This window comes from Hypoxylon trugodes (assembly GCF_022578975.1).
Source record: "Hypoxylon trugodes strain CBS 135444 unplaced genomic scaffold F4822scaffold_1, whole genome shotgun sequence".
Classification (NCBI taxonomy): Eukaryota; Fungi; Ascomycota; class Sordariomycetes; order Xylariales; family Hypoxylaceae; genus Hypoxylon; species Hypoxylon trugodes.
Genome location: NW_026250016.1, coordinates 1,961,056 through 1,981,502, shown reverse-complemented (window position 1 = coordinate 1,981,502; position 20,447 = coordinate 1,961,056). Strand labels below are relative to the sequence as shown.

The window sequence follows — 20,447 nt, the reverse complement described above, 5'->3', positions numbered from 1 at the left end:
ACATCAAGCGTTGATCTACACAGCTCCATCGCGCGGAATTATTCCTATCTACGTTGAGGCATTACATAAGTAGTACCGGTTTTAATCAGTAATCGCGGAGTTAAATGTACAAGGCGGTAAGGCTGGCGAGGCCCCATCCCTACTAGAGTAGCAGTGCTAGGACATCTCAAACTGCGTAGGGACGGGGTGGCTGGTAACAATACCGGAGTTTGCGAAGAGAAATTCTACATAGCTGGGTAATGCGTGGAGATCAACAAGCCACTTATATAAAGCAGTTCCACAAAGCCACCACCGTTTGTATTCAGCTTACAGCGGTTCGAGGAGATTAGCTCATATTCGGCTGGGACTATTCGTCCAAATATAGATAGTGCCCCCGCAACTCTGCGGCACGGTATTTACCCAAAATCCACTAGACCCTGCCAACTCATTCTCAGGATCTTCATCCACGTTCCTCTATAGACATGCTAACGCAAGTTCTATGCAAAATGTTTCAGCGCAAAGCAATGCCAAGATATGACCCGCTGGCGTGGATACAAAGATACAGAGAAAAATGTAGAAGCTGAGAAAGTTAAAAGGCTTGGGACGCCTGGATTCATCTTGGCTGCGTGATACATCACCAATTGTGTGCTCCCTTGGCAACTTGGCGATTCGATTTCCCTAGCCCTACAGAATAAGCTTCTTACGTCTGCCGAGTATCAAAAAGTCGAAACCTGATAATTAGGTAATCAAGATGGAGGCATCTGAGGCGCCCGAGACGGGTGTTGAGGAGTTAAAATGCGAGAAAGTCGGCGAGGCCATGCCCGACATTGCGGGTTATGGTGTAAGTTCATTACACTCTATTCTATATAGATTCGACTGATGCTAACAATATTTACGCGTAAAGGTTTTAATAGGTCTCAGCGTACAAGCTCTCATCTCGTTAGTGTTAGCTTTCTGGGTGTTTTTCTTGACGAAACTCGGCCGGCTCGATGTTTCGCACCCTGAGGGTACTTGGGAACATGCAAGTCAGAAGAAACGACTTGGCTTCGTGTCTGATATTCTTATGGTCGGAAATGACTTACAGATGATTACTGGTACGTCCACCAACCTACGGGTTTTCACCCATACATTGCTTTAGATGATATCTTGGCTCACATTTGATTTGTAGGAGTCGCACTCATCATCACGGCGCTATCGAAGGGCACTGAGATCGACTTGTATCATCTACACTTAGTCTTCGACACCGTAAGCTTCGTCGGGTAAGTGCTTGATACCCCGTTATTTGAGATGGTTTAGTGAATCTATCTTCTAACTCTGTTCCGAATTTAGTATTTCGAACGCGGCAGCACTCGTCTGCTGGACCTTCATGCAAGCTAAGGAGCCCGCTAAGCGACATCGCAGAGTGATCCCGGCTCACTGGACTGGACGTTTCCGAGTATCATACGTCTTTGCAATACTATTTCTAGTCCTAACCATCCTTCTCGAAATTCGTCTCGATCAATGGTCGTTAACCTCCGAAGAAGTCGGCTACTGTTATGTGACGACCGGTATCGCAACTGCAGGAGCAGCCCACCCCCTGACCGACAAATCGTACGTGGCGGTCACAGCAATATGGCTATTGTTAGTCATGTTCGGAGCTCTCTTCGCCTCGGCCAAGTTCCGGAAACCCCTGTTGATTCTCAGCTTTTTACAATTCCCCGTCCACTTGTACATGATGATTGCCCTACGAAGTGCAAACCAAGACTCCCTCGAGGAACACGAGAACGAGAACGAGTGGGATTTCGGCCAGACAACAGCAACCATATTGCTTGGCCTCGCGATAGCTCAACTGATACACCAGGGTGTAAACTTCATGAAGTTCGAACGAACCCTACAGAAGCATGGACCCGAATATGCGTTGACTCAAAAAGATGAACATGGCGAACCGACTTCATTAATGGAGGCAGGACTCCGGGCTATTGAAGAGGCGAAACAGGGCTCGGCCAGTCCTCGCCCAGAGAGAGGGAGTAGCATAGAACGACATGAGGAAAGCTACGAGCTAATGAGGAACCCCGAGAGTAGGGCATACCGCAACTCTGATTAGGAGGGGCATCGGTGACGCCATTACTCGGGGAGTGTCCTGGACTTCGTTGTCGACGTATTTGATATTTATACTAGATTCCAACACCAGCATTTATGACGGGATGAAAAGGTTGACCTAAATAGTTAGGTTATATACGAATATGTTAGTTGGTGTCTTGATTGTCTCTTCATGTTAGGATTAGACGAGTTTGTATATATCTATAAGATGATGGGATGAATATACTGATACCCATATTGCTTTTTGACATATCTTTCAAGTACAACTCAAGTGAGCCTTTGTGAGTACTGGTGTAAGTCAAGTTATCCGTATTTATTAGAGAAGGTCATTTGATTTACTAACACGCGGATAGGCTGTAGGCAAGTAGATGTATTACCTAAGGTATTCGACCGTTAAACCTATTGACGTCATAAGTCAACCCGGGTACCGAGGAACTGATGACCGAAATGAGTCTAAAGTCTAAATACACATGTACAGATGGGAATCGTAGAATTATAAGCAAATCTGGTAGTTTCGAAGTACTTTCCCATGTGACGCAAGGAAAGTCCATCTCTGGTTCCAAGGTTTTAGGGCTGAGTTAAAATAGCTGAGAGTTGACAGGTACCACGCGGACGGATTTGACCGAAATAAATCATTGGCCTGTAAGCCCCTGTACCTTACAGGAAGCTAGGGCCTCCTTACCCAATTACAGCCAATAGATAGCGTTCTTCCATCTTATCTCAGGGCACTAAGTCCACTAACCCGCGAGGCTCAAAATCTCTTTCCAAGATCTCGTCTGAGACATCTGCAGCACGCCCAACCACCACGAGGGCGACCGCAACACACCCCTCGTGAGCCTCATATTGCTCATACATCCTGCGCCTGACATTATCACTGCCATTTTCCCTTTTCTTCTGCCTGTTTTCTACGTCCTCGTATAAAACCCATACAGCAGAACGAGCTCCCAGAGGGAGCCCTCCCGTTTGCCCGTCATGTCAAAAACTACGTTAGCAGTTATCGCAGCGGCAAGCGCAGGAGCCGGTGCCGCTATTACAGCAACCATGTATTCGTTACGATCGCAATCTGAGCGCAAGCTCGACACATTATCTACGACTACCACAACTACAACGACATCAGCACCAATCCCCATACCAGCTAAACAAATATTTACGCAACAACAACAGACACAGCAACAAACCGGGCTATCGACATCAGCGCCCGCAGCCTTAGGCCTCGCACCTGTCGATCCTTCCGGGCTTTTCGAATACGGCTTCCCAGGCCCCATCTCCGACATAGCAACACGGCAAGCCCTAATATCATCCTTTGACCGTCGCCTCCGCAACCCACACTGGGTCGTCGAGCACATAACCCCGGCCTCCCTAGCCCTCCGCGACGGCGATCGCAAGCACAGCGTATTCATCGAAGACGAAGGCGTCCCCGAGAAATTCCGAGCGAAGCTAAAAGACTACTTCCGATCCGGCTACGACCGAGGCCACCAAGTCCCTGCCGCGGACGCGAAATGGAGTCAAACCGCCATGGATGAGACGTTCTTCCTGACGAACATGTGTCCGCAGGTCGGCGAGGGGTTTAACCGTGACTACTGGGCGCATTTCGAGGACTTCTGCCGCGGGTTAACAAGACGGTATCCCAGCGTTCGCGTCGTAACCGGACCGTTATATCTACCCAAGCGCGACCCCGCGGATAATAAGTGGTACGTGCGCTACGAAGTCATCGGCAACCCGCCAAACGTCGCTGTGCCTACGCACTTCTACAAAGTTATTTTCGCGGAAGATGGTGCCGTCGGTGGGAATGTGGCGATTGGCGCTTTCGTCCTCCCGAATGCGCCGATCCCGAATGAGAAACCACTTGCCGATTTCGAGGTCCCGGTTGAAGCAGTCGAGCGCGCGAGTGGTCTAGAATTCGCTACGAAACTACCCGCGCAGCGCCGCCGAAGACTTTGCGCGGATACCTCGTGTGCGTTAGTCATCAGGGATTACGCCGATAGACAAAAGGCCTTCGCAAAACCACCTAGCCCGTCTTCTACAGCTGTTGCCAAGCGCTAGTCAACTTGAGACAATTTAGTTATCATCACGTTATTCATATTACGGATCACGATTTTATGATATCTCTATTGTTTCTACTATTTCTACTACTGTCCAAGGAAACGACTCATGATGTATCTACGGATAGAAGATTAGAAGGCGTTTTCGTCGACGCGAAGGTAGCAACTCGATAGGATTAATATCTACCATACCAAACCAGTGTGAATCTATTTGGTCACGGCGTTCGTACACGGTTCTTGCATTGCGTTTTCTTCCCTTATGGGACTTGGCGAATTTTGCGGTATACATCGTCTGATTTCGATCCCAAGACAAATTGAAATATTCATTCGCATACTTATCTGCCCCTTGTTTACACCTAAATTACCTACCGACACCTCTATGTACACGTATTTGTTATTATTATCATCGGTATATGGCGAGCATAACGGATGGGGACATAGCATAGCATTACATAGCATAATATCATTTGTAGATAGTCATAAGTTGCGTGCTCACAAAGTGATATGTCTAGTGTCTTTAGCAAGATTACCACTCGAAGCGATTTAGATCATGATTAATAGATGGCATATAGTGGCGCAAAATTCGTTGTACTTCATTCACTAGCTATGACCAAATTCTCCTTTAACAACACCTTCAACGCCCGGGGTATCTACCCTTATGGCTGAAGAGCATCATCTGTGCTCATCGCACATGCTCAGCCCTCTGAACTATGCAAGCAAAACCCATTTTGTTATACACTGTCCTGGTCCCAACTCAAGCAAAACTGACTCTGGTATTAACCCAGGATTTCTTCAGCTGACTTTGTTTAATACCCACGGGTTTGGGACAGACCGAAACCAGGGATTCACCTTCCCACAATTGGGAGGTACCGCCGTCAACACAACCCGACCAGGCGAGGGTATTGGACTAGGGGATTAGTCGTTGCTTGTGCGAACCACTTTGTTTCCGTTTCCTAGACTTATTTCTGATGCAGTTGGATTGGAAATATCCGAATATCTGGGACCATAATTGCCGGCTTCTTCGGGCTGATTGTTTCGTTCGATAGAGAGGATGCATTCCGGTTTCAATACGGTTGAAACGGGGTGAAGCCTCAAGGCTCCTAACGCACCCGAGTATAATTCCCTTTCTTCTGTTCCATTCGTAAACTTTCCTCTTGACTAGGGAGGGGTATCCTCCTCCTACCACCATTACTACCATCAGCTTGCATCTCGACACCTCCTTGCGCGAATGGAGGTGGTGGCGGAAATCCGGGAGGGACCGTAAAATTCGGAGGCGGAATTAAACCTGGCGGAAGCATGTTGGGAGGAGGCGGAGGGGGTAATCCGGCTTTCTGCATCATCTCTGCTATCTTGGCAAAGTCGGCTGGATTATTAGGATCCAAACCACCTGGTAGAGGCAAAGGTGGTCCACCAGCAGCACCAGGGAGTGGGAATGGTAGAGGGGGCGGCGCTGCAATTGGTAATGAGGCAGCACCAACTCCGGGAATTTGAGGCGGTGGTGGAGGAATGCCGTTAACCGGTAGAGAAAGACCTGGAAGACCTGGAAACGCAGACGCTGGTTGCCTGAGTGGCATTTTCTGATCCACCAAACCTTCCGCTTCATCTTCAAGTTCTTGTTCTTCCTCTTCTTGACGTTGACGACGGCCGCCACGTCGATCCCAGGTACCTTGAGCTTCAGCAGCTGCCTCACCAATATGATACCTGTCTTGGAAGATATCAGTTTCACCTGGTCGACCACGGGACCAAAACCTTGTGATACGGTCGTTGGAACCAGACGCCAAAATATGACCAAGAGGATGCCAATCAAGAGACCAGATAGCAAAATCATGAGCGAACGGGATTTTGTGAGTTGGATATATGGATTGAGCGGGTGCTGTTAAGGGGTCGGGGCTTTCGTAGACAGCCGTGCTGATGGCCTGTCCGGCCGGGGTGTTTGGCTCATCTAGAATATAGTGGAATAAAGAGCCTTCGCTACCTCCAGTACTGAGAAGGTTCGGGTGAATTGGATGCCAGGCAAGAGTCGAGATGTCCTTTTCATGTCCTCTCAGAAGACATATATCTCGCATCATTCGAATATCGAATATCCTAGCTGTCTGGTCTCGCGCGGAGGTCGCAAGACACCATCCCATAACACGCTCAAACGAAGTTTTAGTGATAGTATTTTTATGTCCATGAAGTGTGGTTAGACACCGCTGAGTTCGAGGATCCCAAAGTTTTACTAAGTGGTCCTTTGATCCAGAAACTATCAATCCCTTCGTAGGATGCCAGTCACAACTCTTAGCATCCCAGCCATGGCCTTGCAAAGTTGACTCAGCGACACCTCCAGCGAAATCGAAGATTTTGAGGGAGGAATCATCAGATGCCGTTACGAATTTGGAGTCGTTAGGGCTAAATGCAAGGTCTCGGATGGGATCGGTATGGCCTTGTATGACCTGTACATTGTTAAAATTCGGTTGCCAGTACTTGATGATACCATCGTGATCAGCCGATATCAACCAATCGTCGCTGTGGGAATAAGCCAAGGCCCGGATCGCGACATCGTGAGCCTGCATAATGGTTTCAAAGTTAAACCCAGTACCGTTCCATAGTGTAAATTCACCGCTGCTTGATGCGGTTAGTAGTCGGCGTCCTTCCGGTGTCCATCGCACAACGTTAACTGGATGCTTAATCTTGTTCAAAGATGAATGAAGATGCTTTGTAGGAACTGTGTCCGCGGGATTAGTGACTCTTGCTAGTGGTGGTAGCATCTGGGTTTTGTTCAGTATACTGCAGAAATCTCATATCGGTAGACTCACATCAACGATATAGCTGGCGCTAGGGCGTTCAGCTTCGCCCCTAGATGCGCCCTTGAATCGCGGTTGACGATCGCGCATCCAATGCGCAAGTGTAGAGCCATAATCGGTAACAGGGCCTAAATAATGTTAACATATGAGATTCCACAGGAGAGACATGGTAGAAATTTATTAAGCGATAGGAGGTTTAGTCGAACTCCTCATAGGATTTTGGCAAGAGTTCGCAACACAAGGAACACCAACACCCCGACAACCTCAGGGCTGCGCAAAAGGAATAAATTAAGATAGACTCACGTCGACCCCTAGCTCTCACGAAGCCACCAGACTCATGTCCACCTGACGCGCCATGATCCCCGCGTGGATCGTAAGCCATGATTGACTATAACAGCATTCGCGTAGAAAATGCAAGGTCGCGAACAATATTATCAAATAAAATACGTAAATTTGTTCGGAGAGAGATATTGTATTGTTGGTTGAGTTTGTAGATGATTGGGTGATGGGTGAGCTTGGAATGAGAAAGGATAGATAGCGACGCGATCAATTAAAGAATGGCTGCAAGTAATTTTGACCAGGGAGCTTCCCAATGAAATTTGTACCTATGTACTATTCTAGCCACAATGGAAGGCTGCGGCTGAAGCTAATAGTTAAGCCATTTATCCCCACTTAGTGATTAAATGAACAAGCCACATCTAGGTGGGGTATCTGCAACGATAGCGTCCTCGGTCTTCTCAATTTTAAAAGCTGGAGTCAGGCTAGACCCATACCTACCTAGGTATTTATTTGTTCTTCAAAGGCGAGCCGACAATTCTCATGGCCAAGCGTTTCTTCACATGTTAATTTAAGGTTACATCGAGGTTTAATGTTGCTACTCGTATGCAGTGACTAGCTTGCTCTCGGTCCATCTATTTTTTTTTTTTTTTCTATTTTTCTCATTTTATGTACATTTGTACCAAGTCATTATCTAGGTATCATGCTTGAGAATGCCGTACAAAGACAAGATCCAATCACGATGCGAGGTGCATAGTGCAATCCCAACTCCGGTCGGCCTCACCACCAAAAATTCCGGAGTTATTCGTAAATGTAAAAGATAAACAAGCATCATCAAAGTCTGATAACAAAGTATCCCGCATTCTTTCGCCCCACTAAGTCGATGCATCTCCTTCCAATACAACGGAGGGGAAGGAAGCTCCCTTGTCTCCACCGTTCTCGATCGACAGGGTCTGGGTCGTCTCTGATGCAATAATGGCGATACCTATTGTTGCAGTTTACCTGCGAAGACTAAAATACTAAAATAGGCTTAAGGTTAAGTTTGGGAACGACCAAGGGTGCTTTACCTTTTTTTTTTTTTTATTAAACCATTCCTCGAATAAAACCTCTCTTTCTCTTTCTTCTTCCCATACTACTATCCTACTATTTCTGATTGCGTTGCTACCGGCGTCTGCATTCCAATTGACCTCAATCGATAACCACGAACATATCACACTAATTAGATAACAATACTTATATATGAAAAACAGAGGATGGTGATACTACGTCACTTAGATATCTAGGGTATACATTGTGACAGCTCAATTTCTTCTTATATAGGATTCCCATAATTGCCTATGTAGGTATATATCATAACCATCATCACCCTTCCTCGCCGATTAAACCGACTCCGCAGCACGAACCTCAGCGTAATCCATGTCTTAGCTATCTCTTCGCTATCTCTTCCCTCGGTGGTTGAAGGATTGCGCTTGTGCAAAAGTGGCGTCGCGAGCTCGAAACCGGTGAAAGGAAATCGCCTCCATGAGACACTTGCTGACAGTGCTGTAGTCATTGCCTTCCGGTATATCCCGAACTATCTTCCTGTCTTGCCTTCGCGAAGTCCCAAATGTGTCGAACGATTCAATTGCATTGCTAGGCGAGGTAATTGTTCGACTATACGAAGTTCGTCATGGATTCGGCCACTACCACGAGCATCGAGACGTCCGAGGGGACGTCAGTCTTGCGACGAACCGATGGTACGAGCGAGCCTAAAGCTACGGTCACAGTCACGAACGGAAATACAGGTGGAGAGAAAAAGACATTTGCGCTGAGGAAATATAAACATGTTACTGCGGTCCACTCTCAGTCGAGACCTTCCACCTTGAGCCATGACGCAACGGCTCCTCCCAGTTTCTTGGGGTTTCGGAATCTTATGGTTATTGTGTTAGGTACGGTTCCGCAGCTGTGTGGTAGTGGGTTTTAGGGTGCACTGACGCTTCCTAGTTGTGGGAAACTTGCGATTGGTCATAGAAAACATGCAAAAGGTTGGTCAAGAGCCATAATCCATCAGCAGGTCGGACATACTCACACTACAGACAGTACGGAAACCTTATATGTATAACATGTCACGACTTTCGCCGCCAAGATGTCCTTCTTGGGTTTCTCCTTTATATACTAGTCCCTTGCCATCTATTTATTGCATATTCGTTCGAATGGTACGCTGCGAAGCAGGCTCGGATTTCACGAGCTCAATCTATTACTAAAGGAGGGTCTTCGAGCCCAACGGAAGACCAGCAGGCCAAATTTGAATCAACTTGGCGAAATATACGATTCGCTCATCTTTGCAATGCGAGCTTGGCTCTAGCCATCCACAGTTGGGTCGTTTATTTCCACATTCACCACCCCTTAATCGGTACTATAACCGAACTCCACGTCATTATCGTTTATATGAAGGTTCTATCATACGCCCTCACGAACAGAGACTTGCGACATGCGTATCTCCACCCGGTTAAGAGCGAGTTGGCCATATTGCCCGAGATTTATGCGCAATGTCCTTATCCCCTAAATATTACGATGGGTAATCTGACTTATTTTTGGTGGGCGCCGACGCTGGTATACCAACCTGTTTATCCCCGGTCGGAAAATATTAGATGGATCTTCGTCCTTAAGAGACTTGGCGAAGTTGTTTGTCTAAGTGTTTTCATATGGTTCTGTAGCGCCCAATACGCCGCGCCGGTACTATGGAATTCACTAGACAAAATAGATCATTTAGATCTGGTTTCGATTGTCGAGCGATTGCTGAAGCTGTCTACAATTTCACTTATCATCTGGCTAGCGGGTTTCTTCGCTCTATTTCAATCGGCACTGAATGCACTTGCCGAAATAATGAGATTTGGCGACCGCGCATTTTATGACGATTGGTGGAATTCAGCAGGCCTTGGTGATTATTGGCGATTGTGGAATAAACCCGTCTACCAATTTATGAAGCGACACATATTTTCGCCTTTGATAGGTAGGGGCTGGAATATGACATCTGCTAGTATTGCTGTGTTCTTCGTCTCGGCCGTGCTGCACGAGCTACTTGTCGGAATTCCAACGAAGAATATCATAGGTATGCCACTTGCTCCCCTTCGTATCACCCCCTGGATCAATTTAACTTATTCAATATTAGGTGTTGCTTTCATGGGTATGCTCATCCAGATCCCCTTGATCTGGATCACGCGAATATTCGAGAAGATGAAGGGCCCTAATGGCCGACTAATCGGCAATTGTATCTTCTGGGTTTCATTTACCGTGCTCGGGCAGCCCTTTGCTGCGCTCATCTACTTTTACGCCTGGCAGGCCAAATACGGTTCCGTTGCTAAGAGAATGGCGATGGATAAGCCGCCGGTTATGGGTTAGACTGTACTGATGTGGATGGATTACGAACCAAACCATGTAGATTGTGAATGGGGGCAAAAAGGGCGTTGCTGTTTTAAAACGTGTTCATGACTATTCCTTTGGATAATGGGGTTTCCGGGAATAGAGTGGTTATTTTATAGAATATAGATGAGCAGTCTCGAGGCCAACGGATACTCGATCGCTCTCGTAATAAAGATTCTTCCTCTCTTGGCTTATCTGATAGAAACCTCCTATTCTCATCGTGAACACGGACTATGAGGTGATTGCCCTTAGTATTAGATTCATCATCTCATCTCATTTGGTTGCAGACTATATACAATAAATAGTATTACACGATAAAAAGGTAGTTAGCCACCCCATACCTTGACCATAACCTTGAACCTTAGCCCTTCCCGATGCCATTTCAATTTCACCATCCCCTATACTCCTATCCTTTATTTCCCCAATCAGATTCAATCTTACATACTCGAAGCCCTACTCCTACTCGTTCCAGGCCTCTGATTCTCACTCAAGAGTCCAATAGCCAAAGCAGCGACTAGCAACGCGCCGTTGAAACCAGCCATCATGTAGAACGGAGCGCCGGGTGCTACTACGTCGAATAGGTAACCACCAAGTTTGGTAAGCAGCAAGATCGCCGCACCACCGCATAGCGAGTAAACGCCAGCGATTGACCCCTTCAACTGGACACGGGTAGCCGGCTCTTCTTTTCTCTCGATTTCATGACCAAGTAGCGCATCCGTCTCATCCCCTGTGTGGCCATCAACTCCATTCTCTTCCTCATCAACCACGGACACAATCCTTGTGTCCGCAGTCAAAACCCCACGTCCTAGGGATCCGAGACTGCACACAATAGCCCCGATCTGGCTAACCCCAATGAGTACCGCGACTAAGAAAACAGCTGGACTACCGCCTCGTCCATCGACATTCTTATACTCGGGGCTATCTAGTTTCGGGAATACGCTATACCCGACTACACCCAATAACGCCGCGATAACAAGCGGGATATCAACACCGCCGCTCCGTCGACTAGCGTACCCAAACAAAGGCGCGCATAGAAGAGCAGCGAGTTGCGCAGCGCCCGTCAATATAGAGGCCAGAACGTACGCCGCGCGGCACTCTTTCTTGAGGTCGGGCGATGGGTCGTTAGGGTCACCGCGGCAGAAGCCATTGTGAATAAAGAACGAATTGACATATAATGGGACAAAAAGCGAAATGGCGACGGTGCTCGCGCGCGCTACGAATCCGCCTAGGTAGCCTAGCGCGATGTGCGGGTCCGTAGCTCCGAGACGAAGCGAGGAAAGTAGGAGGCGGTGATATGGAAGCGGACCGCGAGCCGTTCCCGTTGTCGCAGGCGACGATGAAGAAGCTTCAGCGGCGGAGCCGTTATTAGAAGAGCGCTGCGGTTTGCGTAGGCCGAGGAGCATGCGCCAGCCCTTTCCTTCCTCTCCTTTAAGACCGCGAAGACCGAAGAAAACGAAGATAGCCACAAAGACTGCGACGGCGCCGACAACATAGAAACTATCGGAAATAGCTTCCGCGGGCGTAACACCTTCTTTCTTGGAGAACTGCGCTGGAAGCGGTAGGAAGAGGATCAAGGCGACTAGAGCTCCACAACCTGTGAATAGACCTACATATCCAGCTAAAGCAGCCGGTCTGCGGCCGCTCCCCTCGACGCTACCATATGCATCGGACGAATCATCCGAATTGGTACTACTATACCTCCTATCCCCTGGATCCCGCGACAAATGCGCAGTAAACCGCTCCGGTGTAATCGTAGCATCGCTCTCAAGACTCATGGCCACACTATCCCTCTGATGGTGACCATTGGACTTTCGGCTTGAGCCTCTACTCCCCACACTCCTCGCATCTTCATCTTCCACAGCCTCATCCCTATCATATCCAGTTCCCTCGTCATTATCCGTAAGCACGGGCAGTATAGCAGTAACCATCGTCGCAGCAGCCGTAGCCCCAAGCGCGAACGCGATCCGCGCAATAATCAAACTGGGGTATACATCGCGAGCCTGAACGAAGGCAAATAAGCTAATAGCAATAATACCGTAGCCCAAGACCGCGACCCAGCGCACGCCCAATCGATCGCTGATTAAACCCCATGCTGGACAAGCTATCAATGCGACGATCTCGTCAACGAAGCCGAGAGTTCCGACGATGTTGCCGACACCAGTCTTAACGCCTAGTAGATCGGTGATGACGAACGATACGGCCGAGTTTAGGAATACGAGGAACGAGATGCTAAATAGCGCGATGCCGAGGAGGTATGTCGCAGCTTGCAACGGCGTCGCTGATCGACTAAAGGGCAGGATACGCGAGAGGAAACGGTATCGCGCCATGATGTGCGTATGTATATTGGCAATGCTTCGGACAAGTTGTGGTGAAGGTGTGTTGGTGGCGTTTTCGGAGGTATGTTCGATTTGTATGGAGGGGTCGGATGGTTGGGGTTTACGCGCTCGAGGACGTCGGAAGGGAGGTAGACAGGCTTCGGAAAGTCCGGACTTTGTCAAAAGTAATTCGAATTGTTATATGGATCGGTATACTACAGTAGCCTATAATATACTAGAAACGAATGAAGTCACATCTTTCTATGAAAATGTTAAGGAATTGAAGAAGAGGTTGCTGGTCGTTTCCAGCTTGTGGTTTAGGTTGAGTTGATTTGAGTTGGTTGAGATCGGGTAAGTACCTTAGAAAGGGTAGGAAGGTTCCCGGTCTCGGGTGATACGTACATCTGCATCTATATGTCAGATTAAGTTTAATGTTATATGTATCAGTCTCAATGAGGTAACATCCTTATTTTAGTCCCGGAAGCCGGTGCTTCTTGGAAAATATGGTTCGGGTACCGGCCGCAGGGATGGGCTACGATCAACCTTACGATGATATCACACGTGTCACATTTATTAGGTACCGTGGAACTGGAACCTCAACAAAGTCCAATTATAATAAATCTTCTCATTTACCACAGCAGTGGAACTTGAAATATTGGAAGTTATCAAATAGTTTTGACGCACTAACTTACACTTGGTAAATACCCCTATGTTGTGGCACTACATGTATTTAGTCGCTATAGGTGCATGCATGAATCGTCAAACGTTGGCATTGGTCTTGGATATATGTACACACAAGGGAGGAGGGAATACAACGAATGTGTGGCCTTAAATAATAGTGAACAGAAGTTCATGCCTGTCATTGAAGAAATGTCTACCATTAGTTTTTAGACGAGCATAACCCTTGCTCGCTCCTATGCAGTCGTCCTTAATTGCCCATTCTCAAAAGGCAGAACAGACCACCAACACAAATGGGCTTCCAATGATCCTTAACGCCGGCGATGATGAAGCGTCTATACCCCAAATTCGTAGTCTTTACAGGATCCCTCGCGTGATACCCGATGACTTCGCCAACACTCCACAGATATACAAGACAAGCAACGTCGTGGCCAGCTCAATCGGGAGAAACACAAATGCCCCAGCCATCGCCATCAATGACCAACGGAATTGTGCAATCTTCTCATCTATTGTTGCATAATGAGAAGTCCCACGCTCAAACTGTTCCCACGGTGCCCGTCTATCCTCAGAGCCAGCATCTTGGTTGCAATCAGACTCGCCATGGAAAACTTCCTCGTCGGACTCGGATTGTCAACCAAAGTGGAATCCACTTGGAAATCCCTGTGCGCGTGTGCGACCACCATAGCCGCCACCACCAAAACCCTGGGCTCCACCAAAAGATGCACCGCCATTCATCATGCTGAACAGAATCTCTGGGTCGATGCCGCCGCCCATTCCACCACCCATACCACCGCCGAACATATCGGATGGGTCCATCAAATCCTCACCACTATCGTATCGGGCGCGTTTCCTGTGACTGATTAGCTATCATACAATCGGACGCAGTATTATGTAAATACGTACTGAGGATCGCTCAAGGTTTCATAGGCTTCACCAATATCCTTGAATCGTTCAGCGGCTTCTTCGTCATTAGGGTTCTTGTCCGGGTGGTGAATAATAGCCAGCTTGCGGTAAGCCTTCTTGATGGCATTTTCATCGGCATCCTTGCCAACGTTGAGGATCTTGTAATAATCTTTTCGCTGGCTCTTCTTAAGTTCCAATTCGGCTTTACGGATCTCTTTAGGAATAGTCCGATCTTCGGGGTCTAGTTCCTGGATGGACTTCCATTCACGAACAGCATCTTCCCATCTCTCGGCCTGACCCAGCGCATTCGCCTTTGTCTTTCTAGCCTTTACATAGGTAGAATCCAGACTAATAGCTCGGTCGCAATCAGCGATGGCCTCGGAGAATTGCTTAAGCTTCAGACGACACAAAGCTCGGTTCTGGTAAAGCTTTGAGTTTGTGCCTCTGTTGGAAGGATCCACTTCTAGGGCGGATGAATATTTGTCGAAGGCGGCTTGCCATCTGCCAGCCTTGTAATCAGCATTGCCTTCCTCCTTCATTCGGTCTAGCTTTTGTACAGTTCTAAGCCATTTTACAGCGTCCTTGAAGTCGGGATCGCAACTCAATGCCTTTCGGAAATGTTGAATAGCCTTATCGTTCTCCCCTTGGGCATACAGGGAACGACCACGTAATACCAGCGCTTCTGGATCCTGACTATTTTGTCTTAGAAGGGCCATAGCCACGTTCTGCGCCTCTCCTAGGGAATTAACACCTCCCATTTTCAGGTAAGCATTTCCACGCATCAGTTGCCATTTTCTAGGCCTAACCGCACCGGGTCCAAGTAACTTCTCAGCCTGGTCCAAAGCATGCAAAACCATGGAGCCACTTGTGCCACGGTCAAGAGCGTCCTGGGCTGCTCTGACATGTTGCTGCATTTCCTTAGCGGCAGCCTGATCCTTGGCAGAGGCAGGTGGTTGAATTCGCCCAAAAGTTGTCATTGCTTCATCGGCACGTCCCAGACTGGTGTAAATTCGTGCCAAACGGAGCAAATACTTGGCATTTTGGGGGTCTAAGTCGACAGCTCGCGTGCAATCTTCTAAGGCTGATTCGTATTGGCCATCGGACATGAAAGCTGCAGCACGGTTACTGAGGTATGTTGGTTCATTGGGCATAAGTTGGATAGCTAGTAATAATGTGAGCAAATTTCTATTTAAGTGAAAGGGGAACTTCGAATGTTTAGGTTGTAACAACGTACCGCTTGTGTATTCAGCAATTGCTCGAGCATAATCCTTTTGTTTAAAGAACTTATTTCCGCTAGCCTTATTAGCCTCAGCTGCTTCAGCATCAGTAGGCACTGGGCTGGAGGGGTTGGATCGGTGTGGCGGAGGGGCCGGTCCCTCTGTCTCTTCTGTGGCACCATTCTTCACTCCATTTGTTGGGGGTGAATTGACCGGTACGGTGAAGGAGGCTTGCGTCTGCGCAGGGGGTGGCGAAGAGGGGGGTACCGCCGGAGTTTCTTTATCGACATCCATCTTGTCGAGGGAGTTTCTATTGCTCATGTTATACTGAGCAGATAAGCGTTTAATTTCGTCCGGGTGCAAATTGAGAGGATGTGTATTAGGATCAATCTTATTGCGGCGGGACGAAGAGCCCTGGTCGGAAGAAGAGTGTCTCGCGTAGGAGCGAGAGCTTCGCGATTTAGGCTGCTCCCGCTGAGCAGGAGATGCGGGGCGGGTTGAGGATTTCTTGGTGGGAGAAGATCGGGAGGAACTGGAATTCGGTTTAACAGGCGAAGTCGGTTCGGAACGAGGGACTTGAGGTTGCAGTTTTTCTTGGGGATGAGGGCTATGAGCAGATTCGCTGCTACTACTATTATCCCCAGGCGTCTGCTTCTTGGGGGATTTTTTGGAGTTGAATAAGCCCTTCATTTGGAATAGAAGATTCGGGGCTTAATCAAAGTGTGGTACGTAGTCGAAGTTTCCACACCTCTACTATTACCTAAGACAAGGCAATTAATAGGATTAAGACCCTTCCGCCTCAAATTCCTTCTACAGCCTTCTGCTTTGATGCTGGATCCCGGTCGGCCCTAGTGCGAAAAAAAAAAAAAATTAGTTGAGTTCCACGAAGACGAAAACCGTCAAAAGTATATAATATATATAAGTTAAATGCTGATTGTTGCGCAAAAATTTACACCATGTAAGATTTCATTGGGGTTAAAATCTGCAAAAGAAGCAAATAGATTTTTTTTTAATCGGTAGCCTTCGTTCGTTATCCGACCAGGGGACGACAATTGGCGTATAGGTAATGGGTAATGCTGCCTAAGCTGGTAGGTAGGCAAGACCAGGCAAAGAGGGACAAAATCAACTTACAACTGCGATCCCGACTTATACAATGAACGACCGCGCCAGCCTTCCCTTCAAAAATTCCAACAGCTTTGGTCGGTTCGCAAGCTACTTAGTTATATGTATTGACAAAGGGTTCTGTCGATTTCCCCTTTTTTTTCTTTTCGCTGATGCTTTACGGTCAGACTTTGGAAAACGGCGGCGCTGGCAATAAATAGCTAGGTAAGTACCTTGTAGAGAGGTAGGCAAATAAAACAACCCCGGGTATCTTTCAAGGTGGTACTAAAAGACGCCGTTGCGATAAAGCACAGCTAAGGTGGGAAGGGAAGGGAAAAAAGGATGAGGGTTTGGTGAGAGACGGCGAAGCAAGTAAATGTTTTTAGTTTGAAGAATTGTGAAAGCTGACAACAAGGAGATGCGATTTATCAGCTTGAAGAGAAAGTTCGCATGCACAAAGCCAAGCACAGCACAGGCGGGCACTGTACACAGCCAACAATGCACAAAAGCAGATAGTGATGTGCTGAATGGCTGAATTGGCTGAGGGAATGATAATAAAAAATCGTCAGGCTGGGATTTGGAAATTTTGTGAAATAATTTTGGAGAAAGCCCCCCAAAGCCCACCCCAGGAAAACACAAGTCCCGAGTACTTGGTCACGTAGCGGGTCACTGCATTGACCAGAAGTTATTGGTACATCATAGGTACCTTTCTTTCACTTTTAACTCGACTAAGCACTCCCACTAATGGGCACCTAAATTCTTAGCAGGCAGGCGAGCAGGGACGGTAGGGACATTAGGTTTAGGTACCTACGTATGCAAGTCGCAGGTTACGCACATACGTAGGTACCTAAAGCAAGATACATTATGTACTAGAAGTGTAATCATCCGTCCAGCCTCCCCACTAACCGCTATCTACCGCCCGCTAACGCATATAACCTTCAGGGCTGCTACATTGCTACATTACAACACTATCACCCACCATCCTATAATCTACTCTTAATATCCATTCATATTGTTTGATACTCATCGCCTGCGTGTGCGGTCAACCAATAGCCAAAGTTGGAGACATGGCTTTGTTTACAAATCTTCAGCGTCTACCACTTAGGGGTAATGCTCTGAGTGGTTGTAATATTCCCCGTGACGCTTGTTCACGTAGCATTCTAACAGGCCAATCCCATTATCACCTTCAGAATTAGAGAGGCTGACGTAGTGTTGTCTTTGCAACGTTCACTCCAGCAACAGATTGACATTCTATGCTATGCCATCTTCCCGTAACTATCTCAACCTCCCTATCCCGGTATCTGGTTTCGTCTCTCTTACCCTCTGGTTCCCTCCCTCTTCTCATCTAAGTCTCATCAAACAACAAATTGATATCATCATTAGTGGCTCGTTCAGGCGGTACGCGGAGCCATTGACCCTAGCAAGCCGAGATGAGAAGATGGACAGGGGTCGCAAGGATCGTTCCGAGAAGCGGCAAAGGGACCCTGAAATTCAAACACCAGCCCGCCTGCCCGCTTCTCTCCAGCCAATGGCCCCCCTTTTCCTTGGACCGATTCTCGAAGGTTCTATGGGGCAGCGACAAATCTGATGTAAGGGTCCAAGGTATCCAGACGCTTGGACCAGCGGGAAGATGCTGTGCGCGAGGGAGCCGAGGGGAAGTCCTAACGACTTGATTTGCCAAGCTGCCAATTTGTGACTGTAACCGAAGTTCTTAATCCATATTGTTCCCACACTGATAAGGTGGATTTGTTTCAACTCCAGCTCTTTGACGCTAATAATTATCAGATTTATGGTTATCAAGCACATGGCACGCAACCGGGTTTGCCAGCTACGTGACTTGTCACGTTGTTCAATTGTGTTGTCAAAAAATCGAGATTGTCGGTGGGTGAGTTTGAGTTGTTCGCATGGTCTCGGGAAGTAAACGGTTTACTCTAATAGGAGGAACCCAATCAAAACAGAAATCATCGTCACAACGTTGGTCCGGAGGTTGGTCACGTTTATGCTGTTGTATTACGGCAAACCACATGAAAGAGGGTCTAAACATGTTGGTTCCTATATTTCTATAGCAATTGTCGCATCATCAGGCCCTAATGAATGGATACTACAAATACCTAGGTATACTTAGGCAGAGACGTACCCAAGTATACAATACCCACTGGACAATCCCATTATATGACAATCGCTCCTCGGTCATTCCCAAATGACGGTAAGAAATTAGGTTATCTTATACCTCGGTCTCTATTCCGAGATACGTAGCATGATAAAGGCTATATATTAGGGAAGCAATCCCATTCGGGTTGTTTAAGGGCCATCTACTCTACAACACGAGAATATCGTATTTAATGCATCCAGACAACGATAACGTATGTACCCATCCATAACTCGGTATGGGGAAGCATTCGTTTGAGACCTCTTAACACCTCAATACTCAGCCCAGCCATATTATTCCCCACGTATAGAGTGCGCAGAGAATCATCATTTCGAGGACCTCATTCTTCCGAGGTTTCATGAGAACTGGGTTCCGACGAATTATTTCCGCCCACGATAGAATTCACGAACTCCTGATACTTGAAGACCTCACCGCGTTTCCCCAACCCCCCGGCCATACTCTTGCTGAATGCTCTCCTTCCGCTGAATCCACTCATGATCTTCTCTACCTCCATCGACGTCAATGCCCTCTCGTCTGGTTCTGGTGCAGTATGAAGCAATGCATCACGCAACTCGTTAAGGTCTACTTGTCCACTATCGTCATCATCGAAAGCAGAGAATGCCGATAAGAGTTCTGCGCTCGGCGACATCGCGGCCAATGTCGTAGCTATCGAATTTAGGAACACCGCAAGAGTCGTCGTTTGTGGTCCCGCCGGCGGGAAGAACTGTGATACATCGGATGGACTAGATGGTAATCCTAAGGTTCGTTCATATTAGTATTGATACTCGTGAGGCTAGGTAGAGTTAGGACAACACACCGAGTTGGTTGAGCATATCTGCAACGTCTTCCCTATTTACGACTCCATCACTGTCTCTATCCAAGATCTGGAATCCATCTCTGAGCACCCTAACCTGTGCCGGCTGTAGTTGTGAAAGTGCATTCCCCTGAGCTGCGGATTGTAACGGCGGTTGCGACCGTGACATGTGCACGGGAGAACCAAGCGGTTGGGTGAATGGCATGTTGGTGGTCTGGTCGTATCGACGAGGTGTCTGGCTCTCCACACTACTCGTAGGTGATTCTGTCGTAGGGGCGAATCTTGAAGGAGTATGAAGAGCGCTGACTTTCGTCGGTGACGGCGTCGGTGTTGTATGTCGAGGTGCTGTCGGTGAAGCAGGCGATTCAGGTCGTCGGAAAGGAGAGCTTCGAGGAGAACCGTAACCCAAAGGTGATGGTTTATATCCAGCTGGCATGGCCTGGTTCAGACGGTAAGAATATGTTTCAACAGATCATCTATCCACAGGAGCCGATCGATGCAGGGAGGTCCATCGGAAAGTGGATTTGATTACTCACCATGGTCGCGACTAAATTCCAGGGCCGTGTCACAGGGTTCGGATAAGTACCAGAGTAAACAATGTAGGAAGTGCTAATTTAGAAAGGCAATGGTCGTAGGAATTGGCGCGATGAATTCCCTCTAGAAATAAGATTTTATGATGGTTGTGACTGAGGTTATCATGAAAGAGTAA

The 20,447-nt window shown here is 47.7% G+C and overlaps 7 protein-coding genes across 7 annotated transcripts; 3 read left to right on the top strand and 4 right to left on the bottom strand.

The window, feature by feature from the left end:
- The first annotated feature begins 372 nt into the window (after positions 1-372).
- Positions 373-2,145, top strand: F4822DRAFT_20491 (uncharacterized protein). Its single transcript, XM_051453778.1, has 4 exons — positions 373-820; positions 884-1,073; positions 1,148-1,238; positions 1,309-2,145. Exons 1-4 carry the CDS (start codon positions 731-733, stop codon positions 2,060-2,062), a joined length of 1,125 nt encoding a protein of 374 aa, XP_051319445.1. The 5' UTR covers positions 373-730; the 3' UTR covers positions 2,063-2,145.
- A 666-nt stretch (positions 2,146-2,811) lies between these two features.
- F4822DRAFT_20471 (uncharacterized protein) lies at positions 2,812-4,230 on the top strand. The gene has a single exon (XM_051453775.1). It carries the CDS (start codon positions 3,031-3,033, stop codon positions 4,099-4,101), a length of 1,071 nt encoding a protein of 356 aa, XP_051319444.1. The 5' UTR covers positions 2,812-3,030; the 3' UTR covers positions 4,102-4,230.
- Positions 4,231-5,200: 970 nt separating this feature from the next.
- On the bottom strand, positions 5,201-7,265 carry F4822DRAFT_435728 (WD40 repeat-like protein; the record flags this gene model as incomplete). The annotated part of the gene is made up of 3 exons (XM_051462232.1): positions 5,201-6,847; positions 6,896-7,011; positions 7,187-7,265. The coding sequence occupies 3 exons, from the start codon at positions 7,263-7,265 to the stop codon at positions 5,201-5,203; spliced, it is 1,842 nt and encodes a 613-aa protein (XP_051319443.1).
- Positions 7,266-8,828: 1,563 nt separating this feature from the next.
- F4822DRAFT_424131 (MBOAT, membrane-bound O-acyltransferase family-domain-containing protein) lies at positions 8,829-10,540 on the top strand (the record flags this gene model as incomplete). Its single annotated transcript, XM_051460091.1, has 4 exons — positions 8,829-9,087; positions 9,143-9,183; positions 9,239-10,250; positions 10,311-10,540. 4 exons carry the CDS (start codon positions 8,829-8,831, stop codon positions 10,538-10,540), a joined length of 1,542 nt encoding a protein of 513 aa, XP_051319442.1.
- A 188-nt stretch (positions 10,541-10,728) lies between these two features.
- F4822DRAFT_385407 (uncharacterized protein) lies at positions 10,729-13,364 on the bottom strand. Its single transcript, XM_051456634.1, has one exon. It carries the CDS (start codon positions 12,886-12,888, stop codon positions 10,999-11,001), a length of 1,890 nt encoding a protein of 629 aa, XP_051319441.1. The 5' UTR covers positions 12,889-13,364; the 3' UTR covers positions 10,729-10,998.
- A 765-nt stretch (positions 13,365-14,129) lies between these two features.
- F4822DRAFT_20375 (uncharacterized protein) lies at positions 14,130-16,683 on the bottom strand. Its single transcript, XM_051453763.1, has 2 exons — positions 14,458-16,683; positions 14,130-14,404 (listed from the first exon to the last, which is right to left on the bottom strand). The coding sequence occupies exons 1-2, from the start codon at positions 16,362-16,364 to the stop codon at positions 14,185-14,187; spliced, it is 2,127 nt and encodes a 708-aa protein (XP_051319440.1). The 5' UTR covers positions 16,365-16,683; the 3' UTR covers positions 14,130-14,184.
- A 2,280-nt stretch (positions 16,684-18,963) lies between these two features.
- On the bottom strand, positions 18,964-20,211 carry F4822DRAFT_20320 (EF-hand). Its single transcript, XM_051453757.1, has 2 exons — positions 19,742-20,211; positions 18,964-19,680 (listed from the first exon to the last, which is right to left on the bottom strand). Exons 1-2 carry the CDS (start codon positions 20,172-20,174, stop codon positions 19,265-19,267), a joined length of 849 nt encoding a protein of 282 aa, XP_051319439.1. The 5' UTR covers positions 20,175-20,211; the 3' UTR covers positions 18,964-19,264.
- Positions 20,212-20,447: the final 236 nt, after the last annotated feature.

Excerpts from the sequence above, each read along its gene's own strand:
- F4822DRAFT_20491 (XM_051453778.1), top strand. The coding sequence starts at position 731 with ATGGAGGCATCTGAGGCGCCCGAGACGGGTGTTGAGGAGTTAAAATGC. Across the intron at positions 821-883 it reads CCGACATTGCGGGTTATGGT|GTTTTAATAGGTCTCAGCGT; the intron begins GTAAGTTCATTA and ends TTACGCGTAAAG. Across the intron at positions 1,074-1,147 it reads TGACTTACAGATGATTACTG|GAGTCGCACTCATCATCACG; the intron begins GTACGTCCACCA and ends TTTGATTTGTAG.
- F4822DRAFT_20375 (XM_051453763.1), bottom strand. The coding sequence starts at position 16,364 with ATGAAGGGCTTATTCAACTCCAAAAAATCCCCCAAGAAGCAGACGCCT. Across the intron at positions 14,405-14,457 it reads GAAACCTTGAGCGATCCTCA|GAAACGCGCCCGATACGATA; the intron begins GTACGTATTTAC and ends AATCAGTCACAG.
- F4822DRAFT_20471 (XM_051453775.1), top strand. The coding sequence starts at position 3,031 with ATGTCAAAAACTACGTTAGCAGTTATCGCAGCGGCAAGCGCAGGAGCC.
- F4822DRAFT_20320 (XM_051453757.1), bottom strand. The coding sequence starts at position 20,174 with ATGCCAGCTGGATATAAACCATCACCTTTGGGTTACGGTTCTCCTCGA. Across the intron at positions 19,681-19,741 it reads AGATATGCTCAACCAACTCG|GATTACCATCTAGTCCATCC; the intron begins GTGTGTTGTCCT and ends AACGAACCTTAG.
- F4822DRAFT_385407 (XM_051456634.1), bottom strand. The coding sequence starts at position 12,888 with ATGGCGCGATACCGTTTCCTCTCGCGTATCCTGCCCTTTAGTCGATCA.